Below are 15,225 nucleotides of genomic sequence, written 5' to 3'. Positions count from 1 at the left end.
TCATTGATTTACATTGATCACATCTGCAATACGCCGCCGTCTGAGGTAAACCTTTATGACAGTTAATAGACAGTTAATAGACGAGTTATTTCCAATCTCAAATCCAGTTTGGTTTCATAGCGGCGGACTTCGTAATAACGCAGCTGAAAACTCCGGTCAAAGAAATTAATTTCCAAGTTCTGTTTAATCTGAAACCGGAACTCAACACAAATACCTAAGTTACACAGCTTCTCAAGTCACACGTGTGTGGCGTTATATCTGGTTCAGGCTCAAAAGCATGCCAGTTACATTTCCCATACATTTATGCTAATTAGTGGGTAAGTTATGTATTCCCTACATTGTTTGTAGATCATCTAATATTTTTATACGCAGTCAATTAATTCAATATGGAATGTTTCTGCCTTGTATATATGGGATTTACTGACCACATATTAAAAATAATAGAGAGAGAGAGAGAGAGAGAGAGAGAGAGAGAGAGAGAGAGAGAGAGAGAGAGAGAATAACTACTTTAGTGCACTACATCAATGAGCTCAAACGATTTATTTTGTTATGATTGAAAATGAATACTTTCGTTTTATCCAGTAATCTTTTTTCTTTCAAAATATTTGGTTTGAATATGCGATTTTATAATCAACACTGTGATAAATATTAAAATTCATTGCTTAGCGTTGCTTTTTACTTTGTATACATGTGAGATTCGAGTATGGGAAAGCTTTTGTAAAGTATGCTGATATAAAATATAAAAATCAAGCGTTTTATCATAATGATGGAAAGTGTAAACAAGAAACAGAAAATGAAAGATGTTTGCGAGGATGGATCCAAGGAAGGCAAAATTCACTTCCGTTCACATGAAGACTGATATTCACTGTGATCTCGAAACAAAAGATACCACAGATTCGTTCACGTCTGTTTCATACTTTATGTATATATTGTATTGAAAATAGATATTAACTGCAAACTAACAACTCAACGTTATGATAAACGGAAAGATTGCAGTTTCTCCATCGTCAACTTCCCATATTTATGTAGCTATATTCCATAATCACCTGCATATGCTGTTTATTTCTCCCAACTGATTACATACGCAAGGACTTGTTTTGCGTATGATAAGTTTTTAAATCGAGACAGCCCACTGACAAACAAGTTGATGGTGCAGGGGTTTCAACAGTTTCTTTAAAGGCAACATTTCGCAAATTAAATGGTCGTTATAACGATCTAGTTTGCCACTACAACCTATCATTGGGTCAAATGTTGTTTGACTTGTTTTCATACCGATTGTTTGGCCGTTCTTGGCACACTGATTTTGACTACGGATAACTCCGTTTACGTGATCAAGATATAGAACTCACGGCGGGTGTGACCGGTCGACAAGGGGCACTTACTACTTCTAGACACCTAATCCCAGCTCTGGAATATCCAGGGGTCCTTGTTTGCCCAGCTCTCTTTTTTGTATTGTTCGTTAATGACAGAGCATTAGCTCCGAAATCGAAGGAAATCAGAAATGAAAGATTTGTCCATCATTTTTTCAAAGAAAACTCTAATTCCGGCTTTAATAATATAAGTGAATATTTCAAATTATTCCTGAAATGCATTTGATATCAATCGATGCATTTTCATGTTTGCAGATATATCAACAGTATCTATCTATCGTGACGTCGTACACTAGCTTATAGTTGTAATGTTTGTCCAAGTACCATGACATATTTGATTTTTGAAAACGTATGGGTTGATTATGGAAGTGTAGTAAGTTTCTGATACATCACACGCCCTCTGTCGTCATATTGAGGCACTACAGTAACTGTTTAATTTACTTTGAACGAATGAGTAATTCACGTGCTACATGTTCATGCAGCACTTTTTTGAGTTTTGTAAACAATGATTACAAACCAAAAAGTATTTATTAGAATGATGGTTATATTTTAAAAACAAGTTTTGCATTTATATTGATCAAAGAACAAATGAAACACTGACAACTTCAAAGTTTCTAAAACACATTGTTATCTAAATATTGAACGGATAACGCATTGTGTAACAACATTTAAACAGTCATTCCAACTGCAATTTCTACATTTACATTTAACATTTCTATTTTACATTGAACAAATGATGTATTGTGTAGTTATAAATATAGAGTTATCAGGATATAATGTTGTCCCCATTGGCTCCCCATACCCCTCCAAGAATCGTTGACGAATTATTACCTGACATAGAAGTCCTATTTTGTAGCGTGTGCGAAAGGCTCCTACGGCGATAACTGTAGTCGTGTCTGTGGACATTGTAAAGGAACGGCTCCATGTGATCACGTGAATGGTTCTTGTCCTTCACAAGAGTGTGAACCAGGATGGAAGCAAACATTAGATCAGAAATGTGATCAAGGTTGGTGTTCGACATTTCAATATATTCATAGCTTGAAGTAAAATATTTGTATCCCACTGACAGTTCTTTTCAGGTTAATTTCAAAGTGGCTCGCATGTGAGGGGAACTATTGAAAACCACCATTTATTAACGATTCAAGTATGGAGAGTGTTCGATAATATTATCATGCAGAGAGCCATTCATAAATTAACATTTGAGATAAAACTCTATTATTGTAGTCTTTGAGAAAGGAACTACTATCTCACTCTCCTGCACATAATCATTAATGAATCAGTGTTTAACTCCCATTATTGCAGCCTGTAATGATTCTATATCTAACATAAAATTCCTGTCATTGTATCCTTTGTAAAAGGATCTCACGGCGCTAACTGTAGTCGTGTATGTGGACATTGTAAAGGAGGGGATACATGTGATCACGTGAATGGTTCTTGTCCTTCACAAGAGTGTGCACCAGGATGGAAGCAAACTTCAGATTGGAAATGTGATCAGGGTATATGTTGAAGATTTTATATTATCCTGGTGTGAAGGCATCTCTTACATCGATCTATTGAACTTATCTACATACTTTAGTGCAGGTACATGTCAATACTTAAATACCTTTATTTCAATTCATGGTTTTTCACCAGGATTGGAATAAAATGAATAGTAAAGACCGGTGAAGGGTTTCAAAAGGCCTACACTCGGCGCTTACGGTCATTGAGCAGTGAAGGTCCTATAGTGTGCCACACTTACTGTGACACGGGTAATCTGTTTTAAGGTAATCTCTGATGCCGAGTGTTTGGTGATGGAACTGTCACTATCTGTTTTAACGACTTAGGTCTGTCGCGGCGGGGGTTCTTACCTCTGCGTTCCGCATGCGGGGCGAACACTCTAACCTCTCGGCCACCGCGACGGTCAATTATATCGAATTTGAAATAGTAGAGAATGGATGAAATTAAAGACAATGAATGTTTTTTCTTTGACTGCCTGGTTGACATGATAATGTGCTCAAGATTTGTTGTATAAAAGCAAATTTAATAAAAAGTCTGAGTTAATAACATACAATTAACTGATGTAGGTCCCGCCATACATGTATGATCATTGTCATATTCTTATCAGAATGCATTGATCAGCTGTCTTCTATATTTCTTACAATTATTGCAGGTGTTTTCATTTAAGGTATGGGTGTCGGGGTAGCGCTTTCGCTTGTTACCGAGCTGCGAATCGAGCCCCGTGATCATCAGTGAATATTTCCCCCTCTCCGACACGTGGGTTTATTCCGGTTGATTTTTAGAGGTGTTGATTAAACAAAATGTGAATTAGAACTCTTCTGGCAATCCAATATCATCACATTTTCGCTAGTCAAGGCGTGAAAAGAGAAACGCCTTAGAGTGTTCTTATCTTTTATTCTCGGACCTCCGTGGCCTGCCGAGAGGTTAGAACATCACGCTCAAAATCACACGGACTCTTACCTCTGGTTAGCGCGGGTAAGTTAGAAAGTTACCCAGTTTACTTGCGGAAGGTCGGTGGTCCCTTCCCTGGTACATTGTTTTTGGGTTCTCTCTTCCACCAATAAAAACTGGGCCCCACCAGATAACTGAAAAGTGTTGAGTGTGGCGGAAAAGAGCAATCCATCCATCCATCCATCAATCAATCAGTTATTCTCCGTGGTTCATTCTCAGTGGCTATTCTCTTAAAAAAATGGACTGGCACATAACATACATCCGTGGATCCATGTAGACTATATCAGTCCACTTCTCTAAAGAGAATATCAGTGACCATGATTCTTTTCTCAAAATAATATCAAGCTAAGCCCGGTTTCTGTTTTCGGTATTTGGTGTCATGTATCCCAATTTTACATTAAATCAAGATTTTGAGTTAGTATGAATAAACTTTCAGGAGAAAAATATATTATATATTTCACGAATATCAATACAACTTTTGTAAGCAATAGATGCAGAACTCTGTAGAGCACCAAATTAACATCAACACAAATAATTGAAGATATCTTTAATTATTTGAAGATGTTATCAATTCAGTTGATGAGAGCAACAATTCAATTAAAGATATCTTCAAATATAATCAATAATATCTCCAATTCTGAATTATTTTGCGCACTAATTTAATTGTTGATAGCATATTATTTATGCTGCTGAATTCATTAATTAGAAGAAAGCAACAATTCAATTATATATAGCGCTCATCAATTCAGCAGCACAATTACGAACTAATTCAAGTTATACCATGATACCTCTGTGTTTTTTGTATCAAATTACCTTTACAACGTACTCTTGAAATTTTTATGTTTGGATGCAGTTCATTTAAATTATTCCCAATCACTTTGTCATCAATTGACATGTCACATTTCTCATTTATTATACTCCCGCAACAAGTTGTGGGGGGGGGGGGTTATACTGGAATCGGGTTGTCCGTCTGTCTGTCCGTCCGTCCGTCCGTCTGTAGACGCAATGGTTTCCGGGCTCTAAAGCATTATCCTTTCCACCTACCGTCACCATATCATATATATGGACTACCCATGGGATGAAGATGTTCCCTTTCGATTTTGGGGTCAAAAGGTCAAAGGTCAAGCGCACTGGACATCGAAGTAACAATATGGTTCCCGGGCTCTAAAGCGTTATCCTTTCCACCTACCGTCACCATATCATATATATGGACTACCCATGGGATAAAGATGTTCCCTATTGATTTTGGAGTCAAAAGGTCAAAGGTCACGCGCACTGGACATCGAAGTAGCAATATGGTTCGGTTTGTCATGACATTTGTTTTTTACACTCAGAAAAGAGGTAGTTTATACCTATTACCAACACCCTTTGGGAGATTGGGGTAAGCGGGGGTATTCTTAGAGAGCATTGCTCACAGTACCTCTTGTTTTTCATTGTTAGCTTTAGCGATCAGCTTTGTCAACCAGGCAGTCAACGAAAAATTCTTCTTGTCTTCAATTTCATCCATTATTCGATATTTATTATCGTATATAAAATCATTGAAGTTTTTCTTATTATTGTAGCCTGTGAAGAAGGATACTACGGCCCTAACTGTAGTCGTGTATGTGGACATTGTAAAGGAAAGAATACATGTGATCACGTGGATGGTTCTTGTACTTCCGGAGAATGTGAACCAGGATGGAAGCAAACATCAGATCGAAAATGTGATCAAGGTTGGTCTTCTACATTTCAATATATTGATAGCTTTAAGTAAAATAGCTGTATCCAACTGCCATTTCTTTTCAGGTTAATTTCAAAACGGTTCACATGTAAGGGAAACTATTGGAAACCTCCATATATTTACGTGTGTGATTATAGTGTCATGCAAAGAACCATTGATAAATTAACATTTGAGATAAAACTCTATCATTGTAGCATGTGAGAAAGGATCCTATGGCCCTAACTGTAGTCATGTTTGTGGACATTGTAAAGGAAATGATACATGTGATCGCGTGGATGGTTCTTGTCCTTCACAAGAGTGTGCAACAGGATGGAAACAAAGATCAGATTGGAAATGTGATCAAGGTATATGTTTAAGATTTTATATTATCCTGGTGTCAAAGCAGCGTTAATCTGTTACATCGATCTATTGAATTTATCTACATACTTTAGTGCAGGTACATGTCAATATCTTTATTTCAATTCATGGTTTTCACCAGGATTGGAATAAAATGAATACGTGAAAAGTTTTGTGGATTAAGTAAATATTTTAACCTAAAATGGTAAACAATGCGCAATTTCGCACATACATATAGGTATTCCTGATGGGTTATAAACATTATGTCATTCAAAATTGTATTTTTATATTTTCCAATGTTGCGCCATTACATACTGTAACAATAATCACCTTATTTTCGGGTTGCATATAGCTTTGACCAACTCCAACAATCTTATTTCACTGTATGTTGTGAACTAAAGCTTAGCGCTTACGGTCGTATAATGTAGCAGTGACAGTTTTTTTTTTTTTGGTGCCAAAGACTACCATGAGATTGCCTTTCGTTTTCTGGGGCCATATCTGGGATACCCGTAACCTTTTGCTTTTAACGCTGGCTGCTTGACAGAGGGACGATATATCACAGTCGTAAAATTAAACTAAAATAAGTTATAATAATGTTTCCTCAATTCACAAGCCCTATAAATTAATCGGGATCGATTATCCCTAAGAATTTCTTACGATGGTTAGCGATCAAAAACTTGATTTTTGCTACCTGTAGCTGAAAAATGTAGTTGTCAATAGCCCGATAGTATACCAATAACAGGTACCAACGTTATTGCTGAATTCATTCCCAAAACCCAATGGATGATTATGAAGAACATTGCGTAGCAAAAAGCCACTATTTGGTTGACAATGTAAACGAAAAAGAAATGTCTTGTTCTTGTCTCTGCTGTCCCGATCCCATGCCGGGAACTCTTCGTGACCCTATGAATCATGACTTATTTGATTTGATGATACATTTCAACGACTGTTTTCTTCAGTTTAGTATTTTTGTCAATTATGTCCCAAAAATGTATAAAGATAATGAAAAAATCTGATAAGTCATATTGATTCCATTCTATTAATCAGTGCGTGTGTCATAACGTACGCTAGTATAAAAATATAAGAGGTTGGCACCCCAGCAAAGAATCATTGATAAATTAATACCTGACATAAAACTCTCATTATTGTAGCCTGTCAGAAAGGATACTACGGCCTTAACTGTCGTCATAACTGTGGACATTGCAAAGGAATGGCTATATGTGATCACGTAAACGGTTCTTGTCCTCCACAAGAGTGTGAGCCAGGATGGAAGAAAGCAGCAGATTGGAAATGTGATCAAGGTAATTGTGAAACATTTTATCTTCTCCCAATTTGAAGGCAATGCCATTTTCTAGTTGACAATGAAAACAAAAAAAGTTTTTTTGCCTTGTTTGTATTTAGAGATAGAGAAAGAGGTTATATGCAATTCACATCCATCATGCATATCCAATTTACGTGTATTATGCAAAAAAGTCAACATTGTGAATGGCTGGCTGTGAAATTTAGGCCTATGTTAGGCACTTATGGCTTTTGAGCAGGGATGAATATTTATGGAGAAAACGTCACCATTGTCAATGAATGGCTGCAAAATCGAGGGCTATGTTTGGCGCTTATGGCTTTTGAGCAGGGAGTGATCTTTATTGTGTTACACCTGCTGTGACACGGAGCATCTATTTTTGCGAGCTCATCCGTTGGACCCCCTCACTTAGTCGCCTCTTGCGAAAAGCAAGGGGTACTGACAACCTTTCTTAACACGGATTCAAACAGGGATATATAGTTTATATATATAACAAACAGTTCAAATGAAACCCGCAATTTAGTTATTCTTAAAATATCTTAGAACTCTCTGTGAATCAGTGACGAGTGTTAATTTCAAAAATGCAGATTTATACATTTACTATTTAATTTATTATCTAAGTACAGACGAGGGGACATTTAATTTTACAAAACAAAATATGATAGTAAATGTATCGATATCAGTGGCGGATTTAAGAAGGGCGCCGGCAAATTTTTAAAAATTTTAGGTAAATTGTGGGCTCTTGTTTAAAAAAATGTAAAGGATAAAAGAAGAAATAATTTCTTCACTTTCAGAGCAATAAATACCAAAATATTTTGATTTATTGAAGAACTTTTATTGGGAGAACTTACATTTCTTCCAAAAATCCTTAAAATTTGCGTCATCGTATTGATTTACCTCTATCAAAGATGACAAAAAAGACTAAAAATTACGACATAGGATACCCACCAGGTCTTAGGCCAGGATTGACTCGGGGCGTCAAGGTGCCCCCGCCCCTGATCCCATGCCTCATTAAGTTGTCCCCGACTGCAATTATTGGATCCGCCCCTGGATATCCACAATGTGTACTTTGATTACCATCATTTAGTGCATAATGTTTTTATCTTTCACAAAATTGAATATGTATATATCTAAAACAGATTTAGATATATAGCGAAACTCAACATTAGGGTTTTTTTCTATTGAGAAAAGCTTCGGCAAAATAAATATGCAATGTTTTTGCTAAAACATGTTATAATAACCATAACATTTGATAATCGTTATTGACAAGAGAATAGATTCGAAGGCGAAGGAAAATAAAAACAAACCTCCAAATGAAAGATCTGTACATTATTATTTCAAAGAAAACTATAAAGCCGGTTTCAATAATATAATTAGATATTTCAAGTTATTCCTTAAATGCATTTGACAGCAAGCACACTGATTTGACTACGGATTACGGTTTACCTGATTTAGATATAGGGTTCACGGTGAGTGTGACAGGTTGACAGGGATCCCACCACTGGTACATCCAGGGATTCCTGTTTCCCTACTCTTAATTTTGTATTCTTTATAGGAGTGAAGAGATTGATAATAATAATAATAATGTGCGGCATTTATATAGCGCATTGTATAATTTGTAATTACTCTTATTGATCAGGGTTCGTTATTTTCACCTTTTCATGATTTGATTACACGATTTAGTAATTATACATTTTAGTGTAGTGACGTAACTTTTTCTTTGTCTGGAAAACTATCTTTTGAAGGTCATGAATTGAATTTGCAGTTCAACAATTAGTTATTGATTGTAGTGATTTTGAAACTGCATAATATCTGGAGGATTTTATAACCTTGTTTAATATCTAAACCCTAGAATGTCTGTGGAATTTAATGGTATCAATTTTATAACTCTATAATGTCACGGAAATGGTATTGCATTCATTAGATTGTATTAATGTTATAACTGTTGAATGTCTGTGGAATGTTATTGTATGCATTGTTTATAACTGGATCATATCGGTGATAATTTATTGTATGTAAAACTTATACGGTACTAATTTTGATGCACCAGATGCGATTTGTCTTATAACTGCATGTCACGGGGTATTGTACATACATGCCATCAATTGCGGATATTACACCTGGTAAAACCTTGTGATCACGGTAATGGGTATTGTCATTCCCGATATTGTTCATCCCGAGGGAAACATGCAGATGATGGAAACTGTAAACAAGATACCCTATTAAAGATCAAATTGCCTTTATTTAGATGAAACTTTGTACGGATGTTAGACATGCTACTGATACTCCAATACGAAATCTATAAATTTAGATATAACAAACATTCTGAGAGTATTGCATGGCAATACACAGTTCCCTACCGGCTGCAAAAATTACTGCACCGCAACAATATTCAAAGTTCATTATGTAGGTTATGGTAAAAGGAAAAATTGTGGAATCAGGATAGGAATGGTTAGAAGTCAACTACTATTCAGGTACAAAGACTAAACCAGGAAAAAAGATGAATTTATAATTAGGTTTAGGTATTTAACCAAGTCTATCAACTGTGAAATGTAGATGATCATGAATAACTTAGCTACATTGTTGTATTACTATGTTATAGGTTTTATTGAGTTTAATACTCTTATCTACAGAAATGAGAAACTGGGACTTAAACTAATGATTTATGTTAAGTTCAAGGGCCATAACTAAGTAAAAAATGAATGGATCGAAAGAAATCCATGCTATTTTTCGAAGTTCAAGGGCCATAACTTAATGCAAATAACCGGACTGAGACGAAATTCAAACTCAATCTGTAAAATGTTATAGCAAAGCAATGCACCAAATATCAAACGAACTTCTGGAAGCACATAAAAAGTCTTGAAAACTGATAATTTATGCTATTTTCCAAGGGATATAACTAAGTGAAACATCAACGGACTGAGACAAAATTCAAACCTGATCTGTAACTTCTTATGTCAAAAGAATGTACTAAATATTCGATAAATATCAACAAGAACAGAGAAAAAGGTGCGGAAAACTGAACTGACGGACAGACGGACAGACGACCGGAGCACAAACCGAAAGTCACCTTCGACTTCGTCAGTAGAGGACTAAAAAAGTATTATGTTGTTGATCAATTGATACACTGTGTGTACTGACTTATACAGTGATCATGACGGAGAAAGTACAATACAAGTCTCATGCAAAGCATCATTGATAAATTAACATTTGAGATTAAACTCCTATCATTGTAGCCTGCGAGAAAGGGATGTACGGTACCAGCTGTCTTCGTGTCTGTGGACATTGTGCAGGGAACGCAACATGTGATCACGTGAATGGTTCTTGTCCTTCTGGGTATTGTGCACCAGGATGGAAGCGCACATCTGATGGAAAATGCGACCAAGGTATCATTATATGATTTAAATGCAGAATATATGGAAATGAGGGCATTCTGCATATGGTCAGATTTTAAATCGAAGCAGGCTACTGACAAATAAATTGATATTCAAGGGTTTGAACAGTTTTCTTTGAAATAACCATTTCACAAATTCTATGGTCCTGATAACTAGCTAATTTACCAATATAATCTGTCATTAAGTTAAATGCTGTGTGCTGTATTTTACCGATTAAGACCGTTCTTTGGACACTGATTTCGGCTACATATTACTCCGTTTAATCGATCAATATATTTGATTCGATATGCAAGAGATTGTTCTGCGTATAATCATTTTCTAAAGCGAGACAAGCTACTGACCAGCAAGTTGATGTTGCAGGGGTTTCAACAGTTTTATTTAAAAAGTCAACATTTTGCAAATTCTATGGTCGTATTAACAATCTTGTTTACCAACCTATCATCGGGTCAAATGCTGTCTGACTTGTTTCATACCGATTGTTAGGCCGTTCTTGACACACTAATTTTATTACAGATAACTCTGCTTATAGGGCTCATGGCGGGTGTTACCGGTCGACAGGGAATGTTAACTCCCCCTAGAAACCTGATCCCACCTCTGGTGTATCAAGGAATCCGTGTTTGCCCAACTCTTAACTCTCTAAGGTCCTTCAGATGAGACCGCAAAAACCGAGGTCCCGTATCACAGCAGGTGTGGCACGATAAAGACCCCTCCCTGCTCAATGGCCATAAGCGCCGAGCATAGGCCTAAATTTTGCAGCCCTTCACCGGCAGTGGTGACGTCTCCATATGAGTCAAATATTCTCGAGAGGCACGTTAAACAATATTTTATCAATCATTAATCAACCCAACGCTCTATTCTGTATTGCTTAGAGGATTATGAGATTGATCAGTGTTCGCTATCATCTTCACCTTTTATATAGGGCTCTCAGCGAGTGTGACAGGTCGACAGGTATGCTTACTACTAACGATGACGTTTTTTTATAGAAAACAAACCTGATCCCTTCTCTGATATATCCAGAGACTGCATTTCCCTAATTCTAATTTTCTATTCTTTAAAGGAGTTATCAGATTGATAGTGTTTGTTATCTTCACCCTTTCTTGAAATATTCATACATTTTTATTGTAGCAAAGTAACTTTTCACTTCGTCCAGAATACTATTTTAGAAAGGTTGTAAATTGAGTGCGCATTTCTGTTGGTTGGTGGGTTGTATATTGCTTAATGTCGCGCTCGAGAATTTTTCTCTGGTATGGAAGGGTCGCCACTGCTGGGGAATAGCTGCATAATTATGCTCGGTGCTTATGACATTTGAGCAGGGAGGAATCTGTATCGTGTCACACCTGCTATGACACGGGACCTAGGTTTTGCGGTATCATCCGAAGGATTCCGCATTAAGTCGGCTCCCACGACAAGCAAGGGATACTAAGACCTATTATATAATCCCTCTGGATCTCACATTTTCAGCCATTAGTCATTAATTGTTTTAATCTTAAAACTGCAAAATTTCTGGACGATTTTATCGCCTTGTAATTTTTAACTTGTAGAATATCTGCACAATTGTATTGTATCAGTAGTATAGTACTGCAAAATACCAGTAAGATTATATTGTATTTTTCTTGTACATTCTTGACATCAGTTTCGGTGTTAACTGCGGAAATTACACTGGGAAATGACCATGCTATCACGTGAATGGTTCTTTTCTTTCCCAATAATGTAAGTCCGATTCGGTGATCAACGTTTCTGCAATCATACATCAGAGTTACCTTTCTTTCTTCACTATCAATGTAACTTTGCTTTCAGGTTGCGATGACGGGACTTTTGGATACAACTGTATGGTGACTTGCAGTGGTCACTGTGCTGATCGATTGCCGTGCAGTAAAACAGACGGCTTGTGTCCCGGAGGTTGTATGAATGGATGGACAAATTCGTATTGCAACGAAAGTAGGTCATTCTGAAGTAGCATCTCAAGTATATTTAATACGCGTTTCCTGTAACTTCTTTTCTCAATTGAAATGCTCCTTTTATCGAAGCTTTATTTGTAGCAATTAAACTTGAAATACCTCACAGTATTGTATTATCAATATTAGCACAGTAAAATAATACTGAATTTCAACTTGGCATAAAAACAAAACAGTGCTGCCCCAGATAATGTTCACGGTAATACTGTTGTGGTAAACGCAACTACATTTACATGCGCGGGTCCAGAGTTTTTTAAATATTGTCAAACTAAATGTTAGAGCCACCTCTCTCCTCGTTTAAAGGTCAAGATAATGATGATAATTTGATGTCAATCTTCTGGTGAGATAAGTTCATAGACACGAGCACAATTTCTGTGGCATATTATCTTTTATCATATTTTTCATTACCGGATATCTCAAGAAATATGGCTCACAGTGGGTGTGACCGGTCGACAGGGCTTTTTTTACTCTTCCTAGGCACCACACCCCACCTCTGGTATATATGTTTGCGAAACGCGCTATTTTGTATTTTTGATAGGACTTTCATGTGAGCAGTTGCTATCAGATGCGGATAAATCCAGACGCTACATTTTCTGTTGTGCAAAACAACATCTTCCAATAGATCAGCCAAATCATCATTTGTATTATACCATCAAATAAGGGACAGTGAGTTTAAGTATATCGTCTTACCCCGGATATGATCGATATTATTTTTCATTATATATTTAAAATAACAATCGATCCGGTAGGGAACCATTCATTGTAAAATTAGGGTAAGAAATGGATTGCTTTTGGGATTATTGGAGTCTCTTTCCATGTGTATGTAGGTACATGTATACGTTTCTCTGTTCTATATTTAGAGCTTAGTCAAAGGCATACACTATCTAATTAATTCTATGTTTTGTGATACAGTTTGTATATAAACAATGGAATCATAAAATAGTTTAGTATCAATGTAAAACTTATACGGTACCAGTTTTGATGCACCAGATACGCATTTCGACAAATCAATCTGATTAGCTTTGTGCTATTTTAGACATTTGTATTCTAATCAGATTGTTTTCGCATGAGATCATTTTAATTGTTTAAATAATAATGATTCGTATTCATAAAATACAAATAAAATAAAATAAATAAATATCTTCCACATTTGATAAATATAAATTTTAGAATGCAGTCATGGATTTTATGGGAAAGCTTGCATGGAAAGGTGTGGTTATTGTGCAGACAACGAACCATGTAACCACATCAACGGAACCTGTTCTGGCTCATGTGAACCGGGATATAAGGGGAAGAAGTGTGACACAGGTTGGTGCCATTTTTCGAAGATATAATGGCAAAAATAGTTGGCATTTCCCTATTTAAAGAAAAATTATTACGTCTGATTTTTGTTTCAGTAGAATTGACATCGCGACATAGTATAAACTCCCTGTAAATCAAACATACTTCACTTTTCACTGTAATGATGACTTCATGCATGAAGTATAAAATGTATCTCGATTGTAAGATACTATAGAACATGTAAAATATATAAATTGAGTTTTAAAAATACCCACAGTGAGTTCACAGGTAGAAATAAAGAACACATTGTCGTAAGGAAATATCTACTTTTACATGTATAAAAAAACCCAGAAAGATAGACTAGAGTTTGGTATATTTCTTTGGTTTACGCCCTTTCGAGAATTTTGCACTCATATTGAGACGTCACCAACTGTAGGTGAAGTACCACAAATTTAACCATCTGCTTAGCGTCCATGTCCATAGCAGGTTCCCTAACATAACAATGGCTGCCACAACACGAAACCTTCGTTTCAAGGCCACATCCGAAAGACCTCTGACTCTCTCTTCTAAATGCCAACCATTTGGCGAAGGAACAATCACTAACTTCGTCGTAGTGTTAGAGCGACCATGACACGAGTGGGGGTCGAACTCAAAACAAACTCTAGGTCATAAATATAATATATATAAGTGGAAAGGACAAACTGACGAATCAGTCAATATCTAATAGTTTATAGTTATATGTAAAGCCATCACGCAGTCTACCGGACATTTCTTGTAACATACTGTTCTAGAATTGAAATATTATGAAATGTATCATTAATGAAAACTACCAACCATGATTATATGCTTTCAAAATGATGCACCATTTTTCTTTCAGAAGGGGACCCAAGAACCTCTGGATTCATGTGTAAATCGCTTTGTACTAATGTGTGTAACGCGGTGTGCAAGAAGCAAATCGGGAAGTAAGAGAAGATACATCGATACATCTATAGTATAGGACGTTTTGAAACCATATTTCTAGTATATTGATATATTTAGATTATTACATTATATGGAATAGGTGGAGACTTTTATACTATGTTATATATGTCTTTATATTCGTTATATTGGTATTATTCAAAGTTTCGCCTACAAATGTATATTCTATAGGAATTATTTCATGCACATTAAATAAATATTAATGAGATTTATTGTTTCGTTGCAAAATATTATACTCACGTGAATGTTTCCCAATGGACAAATATTGTTTGACTAATAGTATCTCTGTTTTATATGGCATGTAATTACTTCCTTTAGCAATAACTAATATTTCAGCAGTAATGATATCCCCATTACATGTATTCTACACTATCATTCCAGAAAACTGCCTGTTCACGCCGAAAACTGTGAAAATAACACTTTTGAATCGTCATATCACTAACTT

At 36.0% G+C, this 15,225-nt stretch overlaps 1 protein-coding gene across 3 annotated transcripts in view; it reads left to right on the top strand.

Annotated features, from left to right (window-relative positions):
• LOC125661172 (multiple epidermal growth factor-like domains protein 11) overlaps window positions 1-14,990 on the top strand; it is a 56,650-nt gene extending 41,660 nt beyond the window's left edge. The window contains exons 11-19 of one of the 3 annotated variants that reach the window (XM_056147162.1): window positions 2,227-2,376; window positions 2,729-2,866; window positions 5,381-5,530; window positions 5,733-5,882; window positions 7,026-7,175; window positions 10,408-10,557; window positions 12,364-12,504; window positions 13,692-13,829; window positions 14,680-14,990. In XM_056147162.1, the coding sequence (XP_056003137.1) occupies window positions 2,227-2,376; window positions 2,729-2,866; window positions 5,381-5,530; window positions 5,733-5,882; window positions 7,026-7,175; window positions 10,408-10,557; window positions 12,364-12,504; window positions 13,692-13,829; window positions 14,680-14,768 (1,256 nt within the window). In that variant the 3' untranslated portion in view covers window positions 14,769-14,990. The remainder of the gene's footprint in view (window positions 1-2,226; window positions 2,377-2,728; window positions 2,867-5,380; window positions 5,531-5,732; window positions 5,883-7,025; window positions 7,176-10,407; window positions 10,558-12,363; window positions 12,505-13,691; window positions 13,830-14,679) is intronic. The other 2 variants (XM_056147163.1, XM_056147164.1) reach the window with 2 other exon arrangements.
• Window positions 14,991-15,225: the final 235 nt, after the last annotated feature.

The sequence above is a fragment of the Ostrea edulis genome, chromosome 8 (assembly GCF_947568905.1).
Source record: "Ostrea edulis chromosome 8, xbOstEdul1.1, whole genome shotgun sequence".
NCBI lineage: Eukaryota > Metazoa > Mollusca > Bivalvia > Ostreida > Ostreidae > Ostrea > Ostrea edulis.
This window is presented reverse-complemented; position numbering and strand designations above follow the sequence as displayed.